The 26,171-nt window shown below is 35.3% G+C and overlaps 1 protein-coding gene across 1 annotated transcript in view; it reads left to right on the top strand.

Annotated features, from left to right (window-relative positions):
• LOC123564563 (N-alpha-acetyltransferase 60-like) overlaps positions 1–19,082 on the top strand; it is a 37,724-nt gene extending 18,642 nt beyond the window's left edge. Inside the window, exons 2-6 of the mRNA XM_053537204.1 lie at positions 4,867–4,990; positions 14,142–14,271; positions 14,686–14,782; positions 15,459–15,693; positions 18,365–19,082. Of these exons, the coding sequence (XP_053393179.1) occupies positions 4,881–4,990; positions 14,142–14,271; positions 14,686–14,782; positions 15,459–15,693; positions 18,365–18,509 (717 nt within the window). The 5' untranslated portion in view covers positions 4,867–4,880 and the 3' untranslated portion in view covers positions 18,510–19,082. The remainder of the gene's footprint in view (positions 1–4,866; positions 4,991–14,141; positions 14,272–14,685; positions 14,783–15,458; positions 15,694–18,364) is intronic.
• The last annotated feature ends 7,089 nt before the right edge of the window (positions 19,083–26,171 follow it).

Here is a 26,171-nt window from a genome sequence, read left to right as displayed (position 1 = left end):
ACTCTGACATGTATTTTAAGCAAATTATGCCCCCTTTTGGACTTAGAAAATTTTAGTTAAAGTTTTACATGCAAGTTACTATCTCCAAAACTAATGCAGATATTGATTTGAAACTTCACATGTGTCTTTGGGGTTATAAAACTAGTTGATAGCAGCAAGTCCCATAACTCTGACCTTCATTTTGGCCAAATTATGCCCCCTTTTGGACTTAGAAAATTTTGGTTAAAGTTTTACATGCAAGTTACTATCTCCAAAACTAATGCAGATATTGATTTGAAACTTCACATGTGTCTTCAGGGTTATAAAACTAGTTGATAGCAGCAAGTCCCATAACTCTGACCTTCATTTTCGCCAAATTATGCCCCCTTTTGGACTTAGAAAATTCTGGTTAAAGTTTTGCGTGCAAGTACATACAGCTATTTCTTAAAGGCATATAGATTTGAAACTTATTTTTTCCTTTTCTAGATCAATTACTAACCTCACTGGATCAAGTCCCATAACTCTGGCATGTAATTTGGGCAAAATATGCCCCCTTTTGGACTTTGAAAATTCTGGTTAAAGTTTTACATGCAAGTTTCTATCTCCAAAACTAATGCAGATATTGAATTGAAACTTCACATGTGCCTTTGGGGTTATAAAACTAGTTGATAGCGGCAAGCCCCATAACTGATAAGCATTTTGGTCAAATTATTCCCCTTTTGAACTTAAAACTCTTTTGATATTTAACCTTTTTGGGTAATATTTTCCTGCTTCAGGGACAATATTTCGAATAGTCGAGCTTGGCTGTCTTCTGGACAGCTCTTGTTAGCTCACCTGTCACATAGTGACAAGGTGAGCTTTTGTGATCGCGCAGCGTCCGTTGTCCGTGCGTGCGTGCATAAACTTTTGCTTGTGACCACTCTAGAGGTCACATTTTTCATGGGATCTTTATGAAAGTTTGTCAGAATGTTCACCTTGATGATATCTAGGTCAAGTTTGAAACTGATTCATGTGCGGTCAAAAACTAGGTCAGTAGGTCTAAAAATAGAAAAACCTTGTGACCTCTCTAGAGGCCATATTTTTCAATGGATCTTCATGAAAATTGGTGAGAATATTCATCTTGATGATATCTAGGTCAGGTTCGAAACAGGGTCAACTGCGGTCAAAAACTAGGTCAGTAGGTCAAATAATAGAAAATCCTTGTGACCTCTCTAGAGGTCATATTTTTCATGGGACCTGCATGAAAATTGGACAGAATGTTCATCTTGGTGATATCTAGGTCAAATTCGAAACTGGGTCATGTCCGATCCAAAACTAGGACAGTAGGTCAAATAATAGAAAAACCTTGTGACCTCTCTAGAGGTCATATTTTTCAATGGATCTGCATGAAAACTGGTCAGAATGTTCATCTTGATAATATCTAGGTCAGTTTTGAAACTGGGTTACATGCGGTCAAAAACTAGGTCAGTAGGTCAAATAATAGAAAAACCTTGTGACCACTCTAGAGGCCATATTTTTCATGGGATCTGTATGAAAATTGGTCTGAATGTTCATCTTGATGATATCTAGGTCAAGTTTGAAACCGGGTCAACTGCGATCAAAAACTAGGTCAGTAGGTCTAAAAATAGAAAAACCTTGTGACCTCTCTGGAGGCCATATATTTCATGAGATCTTCATGAAAATTGGTGAGAATGTTCGCCTTGATGATATCTAGGTTAAGTTCAAAACCGGGTCACATGCCTTTAAAAACTAGGTCATTATGTAAAATAATAGCAAAACCTTGTGACCTCTCTAGGGGCCATATTTTTCAATGGATCTTCATAAAAAATTATTATTAAATTGGTCAGAATTTTTATCTTGATGATATCTAGGTCAAGTTCAGAACTAGGTCACATGAGCTCAAAAACTAGGTCACTATGTCAAATAATAGAAAAAACGACGTCATACTCAGTTCATGTAGGGACAGGTGAGCGATTCAGGACCATCATGGTCCTCTTGTTTAGCTCCCCTGAGCACTTTGTGCTCAAGATGAGCTGTTGTTATCGCTCTATGTGTCTTAAGGAATTTTGGTCAGAATGTTACCTGCATTAAAATCTCACACTGGTTTGTTACTGAATTAATATCTGAGATCACAAGCTAAGTGACTAGGTCAAATAATAGAAAAACCTTGTTAACACTGAAGAGACCACATTTTCTATTTCATAAAACTGCAATCTAGATAAAGTTTGAAACTGTATCATCTCAGGTAAAAAAACTAGATCACTAGATAATATGATATAAAATTGTTGTTTTACGCTATACAGGCCAAACTTTCTGTCTGATCTTTTATAAATCTGTAAGGATGTATTTCTGTACAAATTCTAGGTCAAGCTGTAAACTGAATTTGATAAAAACTTTGTTAACACTCTATAGAATTTTATCTTCATACAAAAATATTTGTCTCTATGAACTCTAAGTCAAGTTCAGATTTCTTAAACAGTGTTGGTGTAACTCCAGTGAAACACAGAAATTGTGACAATACACCGAGTCTAAGCCAATACTTGTCTTCAAGCAAACAAGGTTGTATACTGGAAACCTGTCCATTGTTTAGAAACTCTCTTTAGAACTGAAATATGATATGAGCCGTGCCATGAGAAAACCAACATAGTGGGTATGCGACCAGCATGGATCCAGACCAGCCTGCGCATCCGCGCAGTCTGGTCAGGCTCCATGCTGTTCGCTTTTAAAGCCTATTGGAATTGGAGAAACTATTAGCGAACAGCATGGATCCTGACCAGACTGCGCGGATGCGCAGGCTGGTCTGGATCCATGCTGGTCGCATACCCACTATGTTGGTTTTCCCATGGCACGGCTCATATGACCATAAAATGAAGCATATGTAACATATTTCCCTTAAGATTATTTGACTGCAGGCAAATGCATAATTAAGTGACAATACACAATTGAGGTCTGCCAATTTTCTGCAGATAACTGTTTTCCTATCCAGTAAGCATTTCTAATCTGGGAGAAAGTTTCAAATCAATTTAATAGAACATCTGTTTTAAAGATAGAGACTGTATTGATTTAGCAGCCTTGTATTGGCAAGCCGCATCAGCTGCACTGATCTATAGATGTCAGATTGCAGTCAAAGCTGATTGCAAAACTAAAAAAAACTGATGAAACCATATAAGGCTAATGTAATTAAAATAAACACCTGGAGAATGAGACCAGCTATTTTTATTATTCAATAAATGAGTTTGTTTTTTTGGCATTAATAGACTTAAGCAATGCTTTTCAGTGTGAAAGGTGTGCAGGTAAATCACTTCCTGGTTTGTTCATAGCATCAGTGAGCTATATTGCTTTTGGTATGCCCAGTGGATGGCACAGGTTGTTCTCCTGTATGCCTGTTTGTTCATCTGTTAGCATTTCTTGTTTCTGCTCAATAACCCAAGAATGCTTTGACCTGTGAGCCACAACATGTTAAGCACATTGCCCACCTTTGCTAATTTTGAGGGAATATGGTCTAGGGTCAAGGGCACACTGTAAGAACAAATAGCCCTACCTCTCAATGTTTTGAGAGTGCTTTGACTTGTAACTCTTAAACTTAGCAGACACATTGCCAGTGGGCAGTAGGTAATCCATATTGATTTTTAGGTAAGTAAGTCAAATGTCAAGGTCTCATTGACTGTTAGTACAAAATATTTTACCGCTTAATATTTTGACAATAAATTGACCTACAATCCTTTAACTTGGCAGCCACATTGCTCATAGGCAGTGAATAACACTTATTACTTTGAGGTCAGTGGTCTAAGATTACAGTGACAATTAATTGAAAAATCAAAGAACATTCACCACAGACCACTTATGATTTTGGGGTTTCTTAGTCAAAGGTCATGGTCGCTACCATGTGGAGTGATAAGATGGGCATATTACTTGACAGTGCTGGTAATATCCAGCTGTCTGTTTACAATTTAACTTTTGCATAATTACTTCAGAATGGTTTTGGTGTATGAATCTCAGACTTGACAGGCGCAGGGGCTTTAGTAGCTAATTCACAAAGTCAGCATTGATATAGACTTGTTTTCTGAACAAAATGCCCCCAACTAATTCTTACGCAGTCAACAGATCCCTTTAATTGTTTACATCTTTTGTAAAGTTTCTAATAATAAGGCCCTTAAACACAAAATTACAAACAGAAATGATATAACATGTGCCTATCTAAAAGCCAAGAGCTTTAACCTAAGACATGATATATTTTTCATGAAAAGGTGACAGAAAAATTGTTCTTCAGCTCGGATTTATGTTTAGAAAATAGTCCCTTGCAGGGACTTCTCATAGACCAGGTTAGTGCTTACCGGTATACAGACTTTAGAATACTGGTCAGGCTGATTGTATGTTGCCACATAATTGAAATGTTTCTGATAATTGGCATTAAACTGCATTGTATGTGTCAAACAAACAAAAAATAATCCTGTCTTCTATAGTAGCAGTATATTTATAATGCATTGAAGTAGATTATTTTTATCTGTCATGGCAAAAATTGAGCATTGGCAGTGGGCTTTACTTGTATTTGTCGGGTCTTAAGTCACACTGATATTTGTTGACTTTCCAGCTTTTGAGGTTGGAGGTGGCGCTCGCTCCTTTGTGCATTATTTCAGACTCATGGATAGAACCACTGACCTTCCATAAGCCAGCAGGATGACTTTCTCACCATAACAAGGTTTCAGATCCACAGCTGTGAGGGGCAAGTGATTCGAAGTCAGCAACCTGAACTGTATTGGCATTGGGTGCACCTGCATTGGTAATGAGAGATGGTATCCCACTTCATAATTTGTAAGCCATGATGGTCCAAGTGTGGCCAATGATGATTCAGCACAAAGGAAGATAATCAGATTATTTGTATTTCAGACTGAAATGGCTCGATGACGGAGCTGGTGTCATTCAGTATTCAGCGTGAAGTACAGCTGAGGTTTCTGTCACCAGCAGATATACCAGAGGTGAAGAAACTATGTGCAGAATGGTTCCCAATAGAGTAAGTTAATTACTTATATACATTGCAGAATGGTTCCCAATAAAGTAAGTTAATTACTTATTTACATGGCAGAATGGTTCCCAGTAGTGTAAAGCAATCCTGGTTTATATTGAAGGATTGTTTCTAGTTGTGATAGTTATGTCTCCCCCCCATCTGGGGGAGACATATTGTTTCTGCCCTGTCTGCCCGCTATTGATTTTGGGGTCACTCCGTCAAAGGTCAAGGTCACAGGGGCTTGAACATTGAAAACCATTTCCGATCAATAACTAGAGAACCACCTGACCCAGAAACTTAATAGGATGATTGGTCATGAAGAGTAGATGACCGCTATTGATTTTGGGGTCACTCCGTCAAAGGTCAAGGTCACAGGGGCCTGAACATTGAAAACCATTTCCGATCAATAACTAGAGAACCACCTGACCCAGAATGTTGAAACTTCATAGGATGATTGGTCATGAAGAGTAGATGACCCCTGTTGTTTTTTGGGTCACTCCGTCAAAGGTCAAGGTCACAGGGGCCTGAACATTGAAAACCATTTTCGATCAATAACTAGAGAACCACTTGACCCAGAATGTTGAAACTTCATAGGATGATTGGTCATGTAGAGTAGATGACCCCTATTGTTTTTGGGGTCACTCTGTCAAAGGTCAAGGTCACAGGGGCCTGAACATTGAAAACCATTTCCGATCAATAACTTGAGTACCACTTGACCCAGAATGTTGAAACTTCATAGGATGATTGTACTGAAACTGAAAAAAACTGAAACTGCTTTATTTGATTAAACGCCTAATTTTACACATAGTATATTCACTGGCGTTGTACATTAAATTAAAAAAAAAAGAAAAATTATAATAAATTATATACATAATGGTATCAAACAATGAAACATGATATATTTGACAAAATTACTGTACAGTGCAAATTACAACATTGCGTATAAAGCATACGTTGATCACACTACATAGTAGAGTATACTCAGCGTCTCTACCATATTCAGTCCACCAACAGAGAAATAATCAGAACCATGATTCAAAGCGTTTAAAAAACAGTGTTTTGAGCTTTTTCTTGAAAGTGTCTACAGAATCAGAATTTCTCACTTTTACTGATAGTTTGTTCCATAGTTTCGGCCCTACAGTTTGAAAACTTCTGTCGCCGAATGTTTTACGTTTGTTAAATGGTACCTCGTAACAACCTGTAACAGAGTCTGAAGACCTTAAACTACGTTTTGGTGCTTGTTCCGATAATAATTCAGTCAAGTAAGATGGAGCTTGGCCGATTGAACAATTAAACATGACAGTTAAAATCTTAAATTCAATTCTAGCTTTGATAGGAAGCCATTGTAGTCGGAACAAAGCTTGTTTTGAACTGTCGTACTTGCTGAGTCTTAAAACGAGTTTGGCACACATGTTTTGTATCCTTTGCATTTTCTGAATTTCACAGTGAGGAATACCATACAATATTGCATTGCAATAATCTATATGTGAAATGACCAGTGATAATACCAGAATTTCAGTAGCCTCTTTAGTAATGTATTTTCTAATATTTTTGATTCTAAGATAATTAACCATTGCGGTTTGACATTTTCTCTTGACATGATCCTTATAACTAAGATTTTCATCTAAGAATGCCCCTAGGTACCTTATACAATGTACTGATTTGATTTTGTCACCAGCAATGTCAATTTCTGTTATTGAACATTTGTCAAGTTGCTGTCTACTACCGAATAAGATGAATTCGGTTTTTGACGTATTCATTTTAAGCTTGTTTTGTTTCATCCAGTTATCAATAGTGAATGCACAGTTTTCAAGTTCTTGAACAGCCTGTTTCTCATTTTCAACTGAAGTTGGTCGAAAGCGTTTGTTGGCAAAGTAGATGACCCCTATTGTTGTTGGGGTCAGTCTGTTAAAGGTCAAGGTCACAGGGCCCTGAACATTGAAAACCATTTCCGGTCAGTAACTTGAGAACCACTCGACCCAGAATGTTGAAACTTCATAGGATGATTGTTCATGCATAATAAATGACCCCTATTGTTTTAGGGGTCACTCCGTTGAAGGTCAAAGTCAAAGGGGCCTGAAAATTTGTTAACCATTTCCGATCAATAACTTCAGAACCGCTTGATCCAGAATGGTTTACAGTTCAGTCAGTTAATCACAAGTTTACATGGCACAATGGTTTACAGTTCAGTCAGTTAATCACAGGTTTACATGGCACAATGGTTTACAGTTCAGTCAGTTAATCACAAGTTTACATGGCACAATGGTTTACTGTTCAGTCAATTAATCACAGGTTTACGTGGCAGAATTGTTCCATTTCAGTCAATTAATCACAGGTTTACTTGGCACAATGGTTTACAGTTCAGTCAGTTAATCACAGGTTTACATGGCACAATGGTTTCCAGTTCTAGTGTTATTTCTAGAGCTCAAAAAGGGCAGGGTGCTGCCAAAAAGGGTCAGGGTGCTGTCCGAAAGGGGCAGGGTGCTCTTTTAGACATGAAAGTTACCATAGCAGTAGTTGCATTTCTAGATGTCTATAGTTAATATGTATTCCATTTATCTTTATTGCACACTTAAAAGAAATGTCACAGAATAAAGTGGTAAATCTTCCCAAAAACAGTAACAAAGTTCACAAAGGTTTTTTACTTACTTTATAGTTTAGGTTAAACCATTTAAGCCTTTCTCTTAAAAAATGTCACCAAGAATGTCAACTTATTCATATGAATATGAAATAGTGGAGGGCCTTAATATAAGCTTAAGGGGACGCATACTTTGAAATTAGAAAAAAGTGGGTGGGGTATGATAAAATTTCCCTGCAAAAAAGTACAAGGTTTTGGTACATGAAATGGATACTGTTTCAACTGTTATAAGTACACAAAGGATTGCTCACTAAAATAAAAATGAGAAAACTGAAACAAGAAAGTTATTGTTGAATTACATAAGACTTACTGTGTACATTCAAAGTCAACAATTAAGACTTTTTGGTGCGAAAATAATAGTGCTTCACCTTGTCCAAACATTTATCAATGTCCTACAGATTCTAATAGACATTTACGGATTAAGTCTACGTGGACTGTGAACACCTAGGACGATCGATTTTTCAAGGGGACCGTCTCAACATGATAATTTTAATTTGTGTTTGGTAGGAAAACATTTCTATAATGATGGTAAGGTCTGGCTTAATATGTCACTGCACAGGATAATATTTGGATTTGTCTGTCCGTCCGTCTGTTCGCCAGAGAAATGTTTTGTTATACATATCGCAAGAAGTATTTGATCTAGCGTCATAACACTTTCCTGAAATGTTCTTCAATATTATAAGTTGCGCGTAGATCTGCGACAAAGTTGAAAAGATGTGCTAGTCTGATCGTAATGTATCCGTATTCCATCGTCGTCGTCGTCCAACATGAAAAAATCTAAACTGGGTCAGTTGGGATCAAAATGTAGGTCAGCAGGTAAAACATTGTGAAAACTGTAGAAAACGTAATATCTTGCGTCTGACTCTCCATTCCTTTGTTGTTATTATACGCCCGAAGGGACGTATTTTGGGATACCACAGGTGTTCATCTGGCTGTCTGTCCGTCTGTCTGTTTGTCTGTCTGTCCGTCTGTCCGTTAACAATTTCGTGTCGACTCCGCTCCTTGAAGGATTTAAACAAACTTGAAACAAATGTTATCCACATCAAGAGGACGTGCAGAGTGCCTGTATCAGGTGGTTTGCTTTAAGGTCAAGGTCACACTTAGGGGTCAAGGTCATATGACTTTGTTTCGTGTCCGCTCTGTAACTCTTGATCTGTATGAGGGATTGCACAAATGTCCACCACATCGAGTCGCCGTGACGTGCAGAGCGCACGTTTTAGAAGGCTAGATACAAGGTCAAGGTCACATTAAGGGGTCAAAAGTCATATAACTTTGTTTCGAGTGCGATGTGTAACTGTTGAACTGCTTGAAGGATTTTAAAGAAACTTGGCACATTGTTCACCACATGTTCACCACATTGAGGCGACGTGCAGAGCGCATGGCTCGCTTCAAGGTCAAGGTCACACTTAGGGGTCAATGGTCACATGACTTTGTTTTGTGTTTATGTTGCTTTGCATTGCGGTGCTCTTGGTTTTATTTGGCATACCCACTTTTTGTTCACTAACACTATTTTTTTATTGAATTACTTCCCTTTTATGTTACTATAAATAGGTTATTTTGTAACATTTTTATTATTGGCCGTAGGGAAAAAACCGATACCACTTTTCTGTGGTACAACATGGATGGTACCTGCAAAGTTAAGGTGTATTTTGACATATCTGTACCTGGTAATGATTTTAGTGGACTTAGAGCTTTTCGGGGAATTTCTTCCCTTTGTTGTCCTTTTCGTTTGGGCTTCAACAGTAAAGTTCTTTAAATTTTACTCCCATCCCCTGATATAATCCTTCGGGCGTATATTGCCCCGCTTGGCGGAGCACTTGTTATTTCTGTATTATCCGCATTAAAGACTTTGTATTCGTATAACTTTATTTTTTTAATTTGTCAGTAGTAGATGGACGAAGAGATGGACAGCTTTTTTACTAGATAAATGAACCGAAGATAGGAAAATAACCAAAATAAAAAATCTTCCGATTTATACTGTATTATGGCATAAAAATGAATTAAATGAGTTTTCAGTTTATACACTCAATCCGTTATGTTTTCTTCTACACACAAGGGATGCACAGACATGTACGTAGAAACTAGGCCTTCAGACTGTTGAAAAGGTATTTCTATGATATGACCTATCGACCGACTTTTATATCCCAGATAACTGTATTTTAATTTTTTATACATTTAAAAAGAGAAATGTTCTGTCTTTGGATTAAATTTCATAAAGAAAATGTGACATCTAGAGTAAGTATAAAGTTTTCAAAAAAGGTAGATAATTAAAAAATGGGACGACCTAGATTATGATTCCTTGTCCCTACACTCCTTCTCACTGACTTCTATCAGTTTGTAAAGTATGAAATCTATCTTGCATAGTATTCGAGTTATGCCCCAAAGAAGGTTTAAAAATGGAGATTATTAAAAATGGGACCAACTACAGTTATGGTTCCTTGTCACTGCACTTCCTTTCAATGAGGTCTAACATTGTATAAAGTTACGACTTGGTATCTTCAATACTTATTTAGTTTATCATCCGGTCAAGAAGTGTCAAAAGGGAGATAATTCAAAGGTGTGACCACATAGAGTTATAATTTCTTGCCAAATCAGAGTTATGGGGATTGATTTTCCTTGTGTAGACTTCGATAGTAAATAACTATTTTAAGTTTCAAGTCAATAGCTTTGATAATAACAGAGATATTTGACTTTATCACAAACTTTAATCAAAAATTCTAAGTTAAAAGGGGCATAATTCTATCAAAATTCAATCAGAGTTACGGAGATTATTTCTCTTGGTGTAGACTTCGATAGTAAATAAATATTATAAGTTTCAAGTCAATAGCTTTGATAGTAACAGAGATATTTGACTTTATCAAAAACTATAACCTAAAAATGCTAAATTAAAAAGGGGCATAATTCTGTAAAAATTCAATCAGAGTTACGGGGATTGTTCTTCCTTGTGTAGACTTTGATAGTAAATAAGTATTTTAAGTTTCAAGTCAATAGCTTTGACAGTAACAGAGATATTTGACTTTATCAAAAATTTTAACCCAACGGAGACACCGACGCCGACGCCGGAGAGAGTGCAATAGCTCTACTTTTTCTTCGAAAAGTCGAGCTAAAATCAGGCACATCCAAATTTATATCACCTACCGCATAGTGATGATATAATAACTCAAACCCTATTACCTTTATAAACACTTTTTCATATCGCGCATAATATAATTAAGCTATGTTGAGACGGTCCCCTTGAAAAATCTATCGCCTTAGGTGTCCACAGTCCACGTAGACTTAATCCGTAAATGTCTAATATAAAGAAAGAATGTGAAATATGGTCACTGTCTTGCTTTTCATTTCGCATATGTAAGCTAAAATACATTATTTAGTTTGTTTACTAAGTAGTGCATAAGAAAAGATACGGTGGTCAAGGAATGCCACATTCCAAAACTAAAAGAGTATATTCCCCTTAATACATTAAACATTTATCATTACAGAAGTCTAGTGGCTTACAATAAGGGCCTAGAAATGTTGCCATTATTAATTTCTAACTTGGTATTCATGAACTACAATGAACTTAAATATCAAAACACATTCAACAAACTTTTGAAAATGTATTGTGTTAAAAATCACTAAAATAAGGTATGAAATTTGGTTGAGAGGTCCAATCAATGTGTATATGTGCAAAAGTAACATTCTAATCTTGTTCACAAAAGTTACTAATACACAGCAGGCATGTCAATGATCAAAACTGGACGAATATACAGTTATCCTCACTTTAATGTCATTTATAATTTGTCCTTGAATTCTCCACCATACTTTTCATAATTCTGTTTGCACGAGTTGCACGAGAATGCTGTCATTCACGTAAAAAATGGGGTCAAATAAGTTGTAAATGCAATATCATCTAAACGTAATTAATGGATTATGCAGTTCAAGATAACTTTATCTCATAACGTAACGAACATGTATAATGTTGTAACAACAACTTTACTTACACTGATTTGATTGCAGTCGATTTATAAGTGATTTTATTGATTTGTTATTGTTGTCAAAAAGTATAACGGAAGTGCCTCACAACTGAAGCGGAAACCAGTTTGATGCGCAAAGTAGTCCAATGTAAGTAATATTTTTTGACAAATGTCCACAGATATTAATAATTTTCTAATATTAAAGACGAATATCTGAATAGGATTCATTATTTGATAAGAAATTATAATCATCGACATGTTTTTTTGAAAATCGTACACGTGCTGACACCTAAGTTGTCTCCCGTTGTTTATTAGAGTTACCTTTCGTCCGGCGCAATAATACATTTGCAGTGAATCGCCGAGAAGTCGTGGGAAAATTAAAAACAATGTAAATAAACTAAAATTAACCACCTTTTCAAGATGAATTTCAAGTGATCGTCATTATGCATTTAACCCGCCTGACCTGTGTAGCATCTTAGATATCTGTTCTAAGGTATTCATTGTGTAGAATGTCATGTTATGCCCTTGCAATGCTAATCCCACTCTGATTTTTTTGTTTACATTTTTATCAATGAGAAATATGGCGTCCATCCCGAGCTGAAATGACGTGGCGTTAAATTTTTACATGTTTGAGCAAACCTGGTGTGTTAGAAAGAAAATCTCATTCCTTCAACATTATTTGGAACACTGTTATTGTAAAAAACCTGTTTTTTCCTTATACAAAAGCTTAATATTTTGTGTTGAATGTACTTTCACAAAGACCTCTGTTTTCCTATTACATTCATAGTACCACATCCTTATCCACAAAATACTGAATATTACAGGTGTCCATCAGTATTATATCAGTTTAGGAATACGTTTTTTATTTTCCCACCATCGATTTCTTGAATATGCACCCCTTCCGCATTTCTGTATGAACTGTGAATGTAGCAATATGCGTCCCCTTAATCTTGAAACCAAGATCATGTTGTAAACAACAGTAAAAGGCCTATTTCAGGTCACAGTGTAAACTAATAATTATCAAAAGTCATGTTGTATTGATCAGGTCTTTCATCGATATTTCATTAACAGAAAAGTGCTCTTACAGTCAGTTTAAAGTTTACTAAAACGCATATCCAAAATTTACTATCCGGATACTGGTACACTTTCGGAATGTTGTCTGAAAGTAGTTTTTACTCAGTTTACATGACCCACTAGGGTAAACCAGAGATACTTCCTCAAATTTTTATGTTTCTCATCATAAAAAATACACCGACTGTCAGCTTTTTTGAAGGAAATATGGAAAAATTGAATACTACATCGGGAGTAATAAGATTCGTGAACGGACATTCTAAACTTACTTTTACTTTCGATATTCGTTAAAATTTGTGCATTTTCTAGTTTAAATTACAGTAGAATCAAACTGCATTGATATATACTTGTTATTATACTAAACAATGGTCTAATTTAAATTTTGCACTAAGAAATCTAGGGCACTTTTCACGTGCTCGGTAATCAGCTGGCCACTTACGGACGCCTTTTTGACATTTCACAGGGTCCATACTCTTTATCAATTAGTTTTAACACTTTATTGATTCTCATTACCTGTGTGCACTCGCCGTGATGTAATTTGCTGATCCAAAAATCGTCGAAGTATGTCAACAGGGAAATTGGCGGGATTTAGCAGAAGATCAAAGGCAAGAGCACAGAACATTTTAAGGGCAGCGTGGTGGCAGTGAAAAAGGGCAGGGCGGGGCGCCCCCCTGTGTCGCTCTAGAAATAACACTAAGTTCAGTCAGTTAATCACAGGTTTACATTGGCACAATGGTTTCCAGTTCAGTCAGTTAATCACAGGTTTACATGGCACAATGGTTTCCAGTTCATTCAGTTAATCACAGGATTACATGGCACAATGGTTAACAGTTCAGTCAATTAATCACAGGTTTACTTGGCACAGTGGTTTACAGTTCATTCAGTTAATCACAGGTTTACATGGCACAGTGGTTTCCAGTTCAGTCAGTTAATCACAGGTTTACGTGGCACAATGGTTTACAGTTCGGTCAGTTAACCACAGGTTTACATGGCAGAATGGTTTCATTTCAGTCAATTAATCACAGGTTTACTTGGCAGAATGGTTTACAGTTCAGTCAGTTAATCACAAGTTTACATGGCACAATGGTTTCCAGTTCATTCAGTTAATCACAGGTTGACATGGCAGAATGGTTTACAGTTCAGTCAGTTAATCACAGGTTGACATGGCACAAAGGTATACAGTTTAGTCAGTTAATCACAGGTTTACATGGCAGAATAGTTTATAATTCAGTCAGTTAATCACAGGTTTACATGGCACAGTGGTTTCCAGTTTAGTCAGTTAATCACAGGTTTATGTGGCAGAATGGTTTACAGTTCAGTCAGTTAATCACAGGTTTACATGGGAGTATAGTTTCCATTTCAGTTAGTTAATGACTGGTTTACATGGCTACAAGTAAAGCAAAATTAGTTGATCATTGCTTTATATGGCAGAGTTATTCCCAATAAGTAAGTCAATCCTGGTGGTTTTAACATAACTTGATGTGATTCATTTCAGATATCCTGATGTTTGGTACCAAGAAATAGCCTCAAATCCAAAGTTCTATTCCTTAGCGGCAACTTACCACTCAAACATTATTGGCTTGATTGTTTGTGAGATTAAACAGAAATCCAAACTCAATAAAGAGGTAAGTGATATATGAAGCATTTTAGCTCTTTTGGTTTTGAAATAGACAATTTTGGGTATTTTTTGCTTACCGGTAATTGAGTTGGTTAGCGTCCATTTATATAAAAAGTAGACTCTGGCTCTACCTTGTTGTTATATGACTAAAAAAATATTGAATAAAACACGCTAAACATGAACACACAACTCAGCAGAAAAAAATTGACAGAACATAGTTGTTGTTACTACAACTGAACTAACATTAAAACTAACCTTGTCCTATATATAGAATGAAATACTGAAATAAAACATAATTGAAATTAATTGTTCAGACATGAAAAGGGGTTTATCTTTGAAAATATTTCAGTCAAATAGTAATGTTATTTTATATATACATGTATGTTGTGTGCTTAAAACATGTTGTTAATTTAAATTTCAGGATGCTGATATTCTGGCTCCATCATTTGCGAGCACGTCACAAGTGGCATACATTTTGAGTCTAGGTGTTGTAATAGACTTCAGAAACCATGGCATAGGTCAGTATATTATTTGTTGTAGAAGATTAATGAATGATACTGTAGTAGAATATATCTTTTATATAATTTCTGCTTTAGGGGCCTCCATGGCAAAGTGGTTAAGTTTGATGCCTTCAGTTCACTTGCCCCACACGGATGTGGGTTCAAGCCTTGGTTAGGGCAAAGAATTCTTCATGTGAGGAAGCCATCCAGCTGGCGTACAGAAGATCGATGGTTCTATCCGGATTCTGGCCCGTGATTGAATAATATCCAGAAGGGCACATGGGGTCGTCCTCCACCATCAAAAGGTGGAAAGTTGCAATATGAGCTATAAATGTGTCTGTTGGAAATTTACTAAATGCATGAATCATTCATTAAAATGATTCGATACAAACTTAATGCAATAATTGTACTTTTTAAATTTTTATATGCCAGTGAAACATAATAGGTTATGGGAACAGTTATTATCATATCTGAATACATAGTGGGGATTCTTTACTTTCAGGTTCTCTATTACTGGACAGTTTATTATCATATCTGACTACATAGAAGGGATTCTTTACTTTCAGGTTCTCTATTACTGGACAGTTTATTATCATATCTGACTACATAGCACGCATTCTTTACTTTCAGGTTCTCTATTACTGGACAGTTTATTATCATATCTGACTACATAGCACGCATTCTTTACTTTCAGGTTCTCTATTACTGGACAGTTTATTATCATATCTGACTACAAAGGAGCGCTGTAACTGTAAAGCTGCCTACCTCCATGTATTATCTACAAATCAAACAGCGATAAGATTTTACGAGCGCCGGAACTTCGGTGCCCACAGTTATCTCCCCTACTATTACTCAATCCAGGGAAAACCAAGAGATGGATACTCATATGTTCTATATATAAATGGAGGGAAACCACCCTGGTCGTTATTATATCCTTTTGTTATAACTGTAATCAGTTTTACAACTTCCACTTGGATTTGTCAGTATGCTTTGACCTTTTCATCTCTTTCTATTGCTTTCCTGAACATTAAAGCATGGTATAGGATTCTATTCGGGGCTGCTGGGGTTAGTATCAATGTGACGCTTACTAAAAATAGAAAATATTCTGCCAATAATTATACCGGCAATATAGAAATCACTGTCCCGTCCAGTTTGTCCATGTCCCCTCCCTGTCCCATACGGTCTGTGGAACCCATGAAGGTATCATGTTGAAACTGTAATATGTTTGAAAGATCGAAAAACAAGTTCACATACCAGCTCCAATAACTCTTGACTTTTTTTGATGACAAAATTATTTACCCCTTTCACTTGGAAAATATTCCAAAATTGTCATTTTTTCGGTATTTCTGAACTCTATTCATGCATTTAATTGATACAATTTCAAACAAACTTTTGTGATCTTTATTGTAGTTTGCACATCAAGTTCCATACCTCTATTTTGATAAAATTATTCCTCTTACTTACTTGGAAAATGTGTCAAAATAGAGGTTTTCTAAAACTGAATGTCTCTGAAACCAGTGAAGAAATTGCATAAGTGGCAAGGGACAGTTTCGTTTGTGACCTAGGTTACTTTCTAAATATTAGAACTAAATGAATAATTCTTGTGTAAAATAAATTAAAGCTTGAATCGAATTTCATAGCTCCTGAGATTGGCTGGGTTTAAAGTCTTACCAGAGGTGTCAAAACAGAAACAGTCATCCATCTAGATTCAGCTTAAATGTGCAAAACAAGTAAAAGGTTACAAGACACTTTATCAGCACTGTTGTTTATGTCATGTCTCTTGCTATACAAATATACTTATATCTTTTAGGTCAATGGACAGGTTTCACTAGGTGTGTAATTTGGGCCATTTTCAGCTCAAAATTTAGTGTTCTTAAACTGATATTTTACTTGGTCTTTATCGTAAAAACAAATAGGTTTGCAGGCTAAAAATGTCATGTAATACAATCACTTAACTCTTGTTAGCTCATCTGATTTTTTGAGAGAAAAAAAGATGAGTTATTGTCATCACTTGATCGGCGTGTGCGTTGGCGTTGCCTGGTTAAGTTTTATGTTTTATGTTTTAGGTCAGCTTTTCTCCTAAACTATCAAAGCAATTGCTTTAAAACTTTCAACGCTTGTTCACCATCAGTAGCTGACTCTGTACAGCGAGAAACATAGCTCCATCCTGCTTTTTGCAAGAATTATGGCCCCTTTTGGACTTAGAAAATATTATATTTCTTCGTTAAGTTTTATGTTTAGGTCAACTTTTCTCCTAAACTATCAAAGCTATTGCTTTGAAACTGTTACTTGCAACACTTGTTCACCATCATAAGCTGACTCTGTACAACAAGAAACATAACGCCATCCTGCTTTTTGCAAGAATTATGGCCCCTTTTGGACTTAGAAAATATCAGATATCTTGGATAAGTTTTGCGTTTAGGTCAACTTTTCTCCCTAAGGGTCAAAGCTATTGCTTTAAAACTTGAAGCAGTTGTTCGCCATTAAAGGCTGACTCTGCACAGCAAATACCATAACTCTACATTGCTTTTTGCTAGAATTATGGCCCCTTTTGGACTTAGAAAATCATGGGTAGGACAATACTTCTATTATACAGAGACAAAAAACTCTGATAAGTGCTTGCACCCTCTTGTGATTGTATTTAATACTGTCTGTTTATGGTCACTGTAAAAAAGTAGAAAAAACAGTTTCCAGGAATTAAGTTTGGAATGACATATTCTGATTAAACACTTGTTGGTGTATAGCAAGATTGTATGAAAGCCTTAACACCGGTTGTATAGAAAGTTTGTATGAAAGCCTTAACACTGGGTGTATAGAAAGTTTGTATGAAAGCCTAAACACTGGGTGTATAGCAAGTTTGTATGAAAGCCTAGTAAACACTGGGTGTATAGCAAGATTGTATGAAAGCCTAAACACTGGGTGTATAGCAAGATTGTATGAAAGCCTAAACACTGGGTGTATAGAAAGTTTGTATGAAAGCCTTAACACTGGGTGTATAGAAAGTTTGTATGAAAGCCTTAACACCGGTTGTATAGAAAGTTTGTATGAAAGCCTTAACACTGGGTGTATAGCAAGTTTGTATGAAAGCCTAAACACTGGGTGTACAGCAAGTTTGTATGAAAGCCTAAACACTGGGTGTACAGCAAGATTGTATGAAAGCCTAAACACTGGGTGTACAGAAAGATTGTATGAAAGCCTAAACACTGGGTGTACAGAAAGTTTGTATGAAAGCCTAAACACTGGGTGTACAGAAGTTTTTATGAAAGCCTAAACACTGGGTGTATAGAAGATTGTATGAAAGCCTACCATGGGTTTGTAATGCAAGTTTAGTATGAATGTAAAACTTGTTTTTTACTGCAAGATTGTATGAAAGCCTAAACACTGGGTGTACAGAAAGATTGTATGAAAGCCTAAACACTGGGTGTACAGAAAGTTTGTATGAAAGCCTAAACACTGGGTGTATAGCAAGTTTGTATGAAATCCTCGCTTGGGATTGTAATTTTGGCTACTGAGATTAAGATGACATGTTGAAAACTTGTTTTTTTATCTTGCAGTGAATGAAATACATATGTTGCTATATTTACCTTAACGTCTGTTCACTGATTATATGAGTCACTGTGGCTCCCTGTTAACGAAGCTCCAACCCTGTGCACTTCCTCGTCAGATAATGCGGACTGTGAGGCGGTGTTTCTGTCGTATTCTTAGTGCAGGGGGTGCGGAAACTGCCAACAGCTATGTCTCATGAAGGAGGTACAAGAGCCAGTTGGATTTCAGTATATAGAACAAAGTTGTTCCCATAGCAACTGATACATTTTCAAAGTTTATATTATTTTTATTTATTCTGTTGTGAAAATGTGTGGTATAGAGTTTTTTTAGATTTTATAACCGTCCTTTTAATAAGTGCAAGATCTCTGTTGTAATTGGCCATGGGTATAGCATTTATGCTGCAGCAAGTATGCACTTCAGTGAACCATTGCAATAAAATAATGTGCATAATTTGGTCGGTAATGCAAAGGGAGAAAAAACTGAATTTAGGTATATTTAATGTAAATTATTGAAATGTGTATGACAGGACAAAATGAAGCGAATGTGCACTTTGTTGTTGTTTTCACCAAACGTGTTGATACTTTCCTCGGCAATATGTAATAACATGAAACAGGGATGTTGCATTTTGTATATTTTCTTCTTTTTTATTTAAAAGTGAATACACACTATAATTCAATTTCTGATGAATAAATTTTGATAATCATAACACTACCAGTGGGGTGGGGGGGATTCATACTTTGGTTTATAGTATTTTTTGCAGCATGTATCTCTCCAGGCCTCGTGTTCACAAAACATTTTCGGTCTCAGCTGAGTTTGAGTTTGAAATTTTAATATCAATTTTACTAAAACCTCAAGGTTAAATACCAGCTGACACTGACCATCAATACTGGATAGGAATTTGATAATAGTTATTAACTTAAAATTTAGTTTTAAACAAGCTATTTAGATATAAATGACAAATAAAGTTTCATTATCAAACTCAGCTGAGACTGAAAATGTTTTGTGAACACGGAGCCAGAACACATGAAAAATGTCTTTACTGTTTTGTACAGCACAAACTGCAAATAATAGAAAATTATAATTACACAAAATCTTTTATGCATTTATTCAAAATATGTGGCAAAAGCCTTAATTCAAACATGACTAAGAGGTTACACGTCCTGTAAAATATCTTAAAAAGTCATGGCTTAAATAAGAATACCTTTCTGCTATATATTGTTTTGTTGCAAATCTGTCTTACTTGTAAAAAAATAAATCTAATATGGTAGTACTGTTTTGGTCCCTGTAAAAGTAGGTCATGGTGACATCAACATATCCAAGTTACATGTATTATTAAAAAAAAATACAATGCGTCATTTTAGAATGCTTAATGAATTATATAGTAAAGTAAGTTGTAATGCAGGGTTTATAAATAGAAGAATGTGTAGATATTTAGAAAGTCTGTATGAACAGTGATATGCACAAATCCAAAGATTTTCCATCTTCTATTGATAAAGTGTTAATGTGAACATTGTTTCTTTTTTTCTCACACTGCATAAATGGGCAATGCCATTTTTAATGCTTTTACTATACATGTTTTGTATAAGCTGCCCTTTGTCTCTAGTCGATCATTTTTAGCTCATCTGATTTTTTGAAAAAAAATGATGAGTTATTGTCATCACTTGAGCGGTTGTCGGCGTCGGCGTCTGCGTCGGCGTTGCCTGGTTAAGTTTTATGTTTAGGTCAGCTTTTCTCCTAAACTATCAAAGCTATTGCTTTGAAACTTGGAATACTTGTTCACCATCATAAGCTGACCCTGTATAGCAAGAAACATAACTCCATCTTGCTTTTTGCAAGATTTATGGCCCCTTTTGTACTTAGAAAATATCAGATTTCTTGGTTAAGTTTTATGTTTAGGTCAACTTTTCTCCTAAACTATCAAAGCTATTGCTTTGAAACTTGGAATACTTGTTCACCATCATAAGCTGACCCTGTACATCAAGAAACATAACTCCATCTTGCTTTTTGCAAGATTTATTGCCCCTTTTGGACTTAGAAAATCAGTTTTCTTGGTTAAGTTTTATGTTTAGGTCAGCTTTAATCCTAAACTATCAAAGCTATTGCTTTAAAACTTGCAACACTTGTTCACCATCATAAGTTGACCCTGTACAGCAAGAAACATAACTCCGTCCTGCTTTTTGCAAGATTTATGGCCCCTTTTGGACTTAGAAAATATCAGATTTCTTGGTTAAGTTTTATGTTTAGGTCAACTTTTTCTCTTAAACTATCAAAGCTATTGCTTTGAAACTTGCAACACTTGTTCCCCATCATAAGCTGACCCTGTACAGCAAGCAACATAACTCCATCCTGCTTTTTGCAATAATTATTGCCCCTTTTGGACTTAGAAAATCATTTTCTTGGTTGAGTATTATGTTTAAGTCAACTTTTCTCATAAACTATCAAAGCTATTGCTTTAAAACTTGCAACAGTTTTTCACCATCATAAGTGGACACTGTACATCAAGAAACATAACTCTATCCTGCTTTTTGCAAGAATGATGGCCCTTTTTAGATTTAGAAAATCATGGGTAGGACAATATTTCTATTACACTAAAAAAAATCAGATGAGCGTCAGCACCCGCAAGGCGGTGCTCTTGTTTCAAATTGCACTTGTTGGTTACATGTATAATTTAAAATGTCATAGCAGTATTTAAAATGGTCTGTTACAAGGTAGTCTTTTACTCCCATTTATGAAACCTCTCACCTTATGCCATACGTAACTCGAAAGAGATATGAAACCTCTCACCTTATGCGATACGTAACTTGAAAGAGAGACTTAACTTGCAAGAGATATGAAACCTCTCACTTTATGTCAGACTGAACTTGAAAGAGATATGAAACATTACACTTCGTGTCGGACTGAACTTGAAAAAAAAAAATAAACACCACTTTATGCAATATGTATCTTAAAACAGATACGAAACCTCTCACTTTACGTCAGACTGAACTTGAAAGAGATATGAAACCTCTCACTTTATGTCAGACTGAACTTGAAAGAGATTTGAAACCTCTCACTTTATGTCAGACTGAACTTGAAAGAGATTTGAAACCTCTCACTTTATGTCAGACTGAACTTGAAAGAGATTTGAAACCTCTCACTTTATGTCAGACTGAACTTGAAAGAGATATGAAACATTACACTTTTATGTCAAACTGAACTTGAAAAAAAAATGAAAAAAAACTCACTTTATGCCATATGTATCTTAAAACAGATACGAAACCTCTCACTTTATGTCAGACTGAACTTGAAAGAGAAATGAAACCCCTCACTTTATGTCAGACTGAACTTGAAAGAGATTTGAAACCTCTCACTTTATGTCAGACTGAACTTGAAAGAGATTTGAAACCTCTCACTTTATGTCAGACTGAACTTGAAAAAAAAACCTCACTTTATGCCACACATATCTTGAAACAGATACGAAACCTCTCACTTTATGTCAGACTGAACGTGAAAGAGATATGAAACCTCTCACTTTATGTCAAAATGAACTTGAAATAGATATGAAACCTCTGCCAACAATAGATAAAGCAAACAATAGGATAAAAGTATCGAATAAATCTGTAGTGGCACTATATGTACAATAAACTATTCATAGATTGATAGTGTATGGTACATAGATATACATGTTTACTCCTCTCTATTACTTAAAGGAACATGCCCCAAGATCAACATGAACTTTTCAGAAAATTTTAAACAGACAACAATTGAAAATTACTGTTAGAAATAGTAAACTAGTATCGTTTAAATATGTATTTTAAAAATTTTAATGTGTATGACACAAAATGTAACTAAATTTCTTCTATTCTATATCAGATTTGAATAGCGTGACTAAAGCTTGTGAGAGTTTCCTACATATAATGTTGACTAAATTGGTTTTATTGGAGATAACAAGTTAAAAAAAATGTATGGAATCACTTTTTAATGTCTTTCTGTTGCAATTACAAGTTCGAAAAATTTGACTTAATCTTGGAGGCTGTAGCGTAAGGAAAGTTGAAATTACAAGAACAATTCAAATGTATTCTGTCTTTAAGACAAAAAGGGGAAAATTGAAAAGAGTGCCATTCAATAAGTCAACTTTTTTTATACTGATAAATACATTTGATCAACTTAGTTCAGTGATTTTTTGTTGCCAACAGCAGATTTATGTCTCATGATTTTATGATTTGTGCATTGATGTATGTTTAAAAAATGCCACAAAGCAATCTTAAGAAGATAAAAAGTTTGAAATATTCACATTTTACGATAACTGAAAAAACAACAACAACAAAATTTAACCTTGTTTCCAGGTTCTTGAATCACACTGAAAAAAAAATTGTCAGTATATACACACATGTTCTTTCTGCTAGTTTTTTGCATGTACAAAAATGCTTTAATACTGCAACACAGATATTGATCTAAATCACTCCAGTTTAATCAAGGAGTAATGAAAAATAGTCAGAATGTATTGCTTTCTTTCCTTATTCCTAAATGTTCTGGTATAATTGCTCCATTTAGATTAAGAATTTGGCCATAGTTAATTTTCTTAATATTTGAAATTTTATCACAATTTCAATTATTTTCAAGAATTTTTTGGAAGATTTTCAAGAAGTTTTGCATTTTTAAAGAGTCTCTGTGCACATGCGAAAGACTTTACATGCTGTGTTTCTCTCATGTTTTCACATTAAATAACATTTCAGCATCGAAAGTAATTCACCAAGTCATGTCATTTAAATGTATATATTTTATTTGAACAACAGTTTTGTCTTTCAAATGAGTTTGAAATCCTCAAGTATGTTTATACTTAATTGCCACCAGAATGATGTGTATTACTAGTTTTGAATTGTTTGCTTATAGAGTAATCTCATTCCAGTAAAATCTGTCATGAATTGTGTGTTTGTGCCAACCTTTACCCTGCTAAATTTCTAAAATAAACTGGCCAATCATTCAGTTTGGGCAGTACCACTTATTATTCAAAGGGGTGTTCACTGAAAATTTACTGATTGAATAGCGAACAGTGCAGACAAGATCAGCCTGCAAGGAGATGACGGCTGGTCTTGGTCTGCACTGGTTAAAGTGTAAAATCACTGGCCGCCAGACAGCTAAAGTTTAGGATCTTGTGTTTTCTCAAGTTAGTCATATATATATTCATATACAGTCAAACCTTTGGTAGAGACTACCTTTGGACAAAGACCACCTACTCACAAAGACCACTAGATTTATTTTTCAATTTAGACAGTTTTCTAGCTGTGAATAAAGACAGCCTGCAGATAGGGAAAATTTTGGGTTGTCTGAAGAGGGGTTGTTATACACAGGTTCCACTATAATTTGTATATAGGTTATTGTTGGAACTGTTTAAAAAGTTCCTGAATATACCTTAGTGCACAAGTTTTCCTTTTAAGCATTTCTCTTTACTAGGCACCCTTTCCAGCATATCTGGGCCAGTGTGTCCACTGTTTATGAAGCTGGAGTTGTGTATGGCTGTGATCAGTATGACTGAATACATTACTCAGTGTACACAGTCATGGTGTTCATACCCAATAAATCACAGTGTTTAAAAAAAGAGGTCAATCTGTTAATTTTTGTTGCAATATTTACATAACTGTTGCACTTCCAAGGTGATACATGTAGTCTTTTAATAAATCCTGGGTGGCTGTTTTAAAAAACTTGAAAGTAGAAAATGTGATTAAATTGTTTGATTGTTTAGTTGTGTGTACATAGATTCATGGAATAAGTTATTTGTGAAGAAATCTGTTTTTAGTACTTTGTTGACTTATACACCTTATACTGTTGTTAGTTGTGATACACTTAGATAGTTATATTGAAATGATTGAATGTGTTTTCCTTTAGGGAGTGAATGAACTGTTAGAAAATTTGGCACCTAATGAAGTTACTTTAAAGTCTGTTTTTGTATTTAGATGCTAATTTACTGGTAATTAAGTCTGTTTATGAGTTTGTGTTTTTAAACCCAAGCATATTTGTGTTGAGGTATATTTATTTAGTTGGACCCAAACTTACTTGTCTATCTTAATATGTTAAAACCCAAGTATACTTGTGTTGAAGTCTATAAAATATGCTTGTGTTAAAATTATTTTGTTTAGTTAGACCTTAACTTTTATGTTCTAAGACCCAAACTTATGTGCATTAAAGTCTGCTGTAGTACTTAGATTCAATCTTACACTTGTTAAAGTCTATTTTAGTATTTATGCTCAAACTTACATGTGTTAAAGTCTATTTATGTGCTTGGAAACAATCTGTTGCAATGTATACTTATGATTATAATTCCAAACTTAACCTTTACCCTGCTTAATTTGGGCAGTACCACTTACGATTCAAAGGGGTATTCACTGAAAATTTACTGAGAGAATAGTGAACACTGCAGACCATGGAAGTGCAGGCTTGGTCAGCACTGGTCACAAAGGCAGAATCACTTGCTGCCAGGCTAAAGGTTGATGTCATGAAGTCTTCAAGTTCTTCGTATTCTGTATTAGTATAATACATTTATAAATATGATGTTTATTTGTAATTGCAAGTAATATAGAATTTAGATAAATAAATATAAATGTAGATTGTTAGTTTGGCAACGATTATGACCTATGCTAATGAATATTTTCTATATATACATACACAGGAGATTATCTGATTACTAATTGTTTTGAAAACTAGATATTCCCCCAGAGTGGTATTAATAATTTATAGCAGTTAAGTTTCTAAAACATTTTTGATAAAATGTACAAAAAATTAAGGCATTAGCGCACTTAAATGGATTTCTCATTGAACATAGTTTTGCAATAGATAACCAATTTTAGTTGGGAGATTCATAATGTATTTGCTTTTTACTACAAGTAGTATGTTCAGTCAGCAAGAAATGCTGACAGCTGTGCTTGTAAAATACTTCAGTTAGTACAAGAAAATTAACTTGCTCAATCAATGAAATTAGTCACATGGAGGTAATTGTTATTCATAATTGTACAAGTTAGCAAATTTTACAAGCAGAGCACCTTCTCTGTCATCTATATTGAAACAAGCTCTTCCATCATGTTCGTTAAGGATTATTAATTTGTAAGATTTGTTAAAAAAAAAAAAGCAATGGCTAGAGGGCATGCACTCTTGTCAGAAACTGATAGCCTGATTTTAAAACAATTTGACACAAATATTCTTTGGATGACCCTTTACTAAGATTGATCAAATTATTTTGATTCATCAAAAACCATAAGTCACCAGAGCTAAATATAAAAAAAATCTTCATGTAACATCTTCTTAACTGTTGGTTAGATTTTGATTTTCCTGTGGTGACCATCTACCAAGAATATTCATGTTATTCTAATTAGTCAAAAAAAACATGGCCACTTGAGCTAAAAATAGAAAACTCTTCTAACACCATCTCCTCCTAAGCCACTGGTCCTTTCTATTTGATTATTTCACAGAAATGTTTCTGTTGTGACCCTCTACTAAGATTGTTAAAATCCATCTTGATTTTTATACGCCCGAAGGGACGTATTATGTTATGACGCTGGTGTCCGTCTGTCCGTCCGTCTGTCCGTTAGCAATTTCAGGTCCACTCTGTAACTCTTGAACCCCTTGAAGGATTTCAAGGAAACTTTACACAAATGTTCACCACACCGAGACGATGTGCAGAGCGCATGTTTTGGATGTCTCGCTTCAAGGTCAAGGTCACACTTAGGAGTCAAAAGTCATATCAGTTTGTTTCGTGTCCGCTTTGTAACTCTTGAACCCCTTGAAGGATTTCAAAGAAACTTGACACAAATGTTCACCACACCAAGACGACGCGCAGAGCACATGTTCCGGATGACTTGCTTCAAGGTCAAGGTCACACTTAAGGGTC

This window comes from Mercenaria mercenaria, chromosome 2 (genome assembly GCF_021730395.1).
Source record: "Mercenaria mercenaria strain notata chromosome 2, MADL_Memer_1, whole genome shotgun sequence".
Classification (NCBI taxonomy): domain Eukaryota; kingdom Metazoa; phylum Mollusca; class Bivalvia; order Venerida; family Veneridae; genus Mercenaria; species Mercenaria mercenaria.
This window is presented reverse-complemented; position numbering and strand designations above follow the sequence as displayed.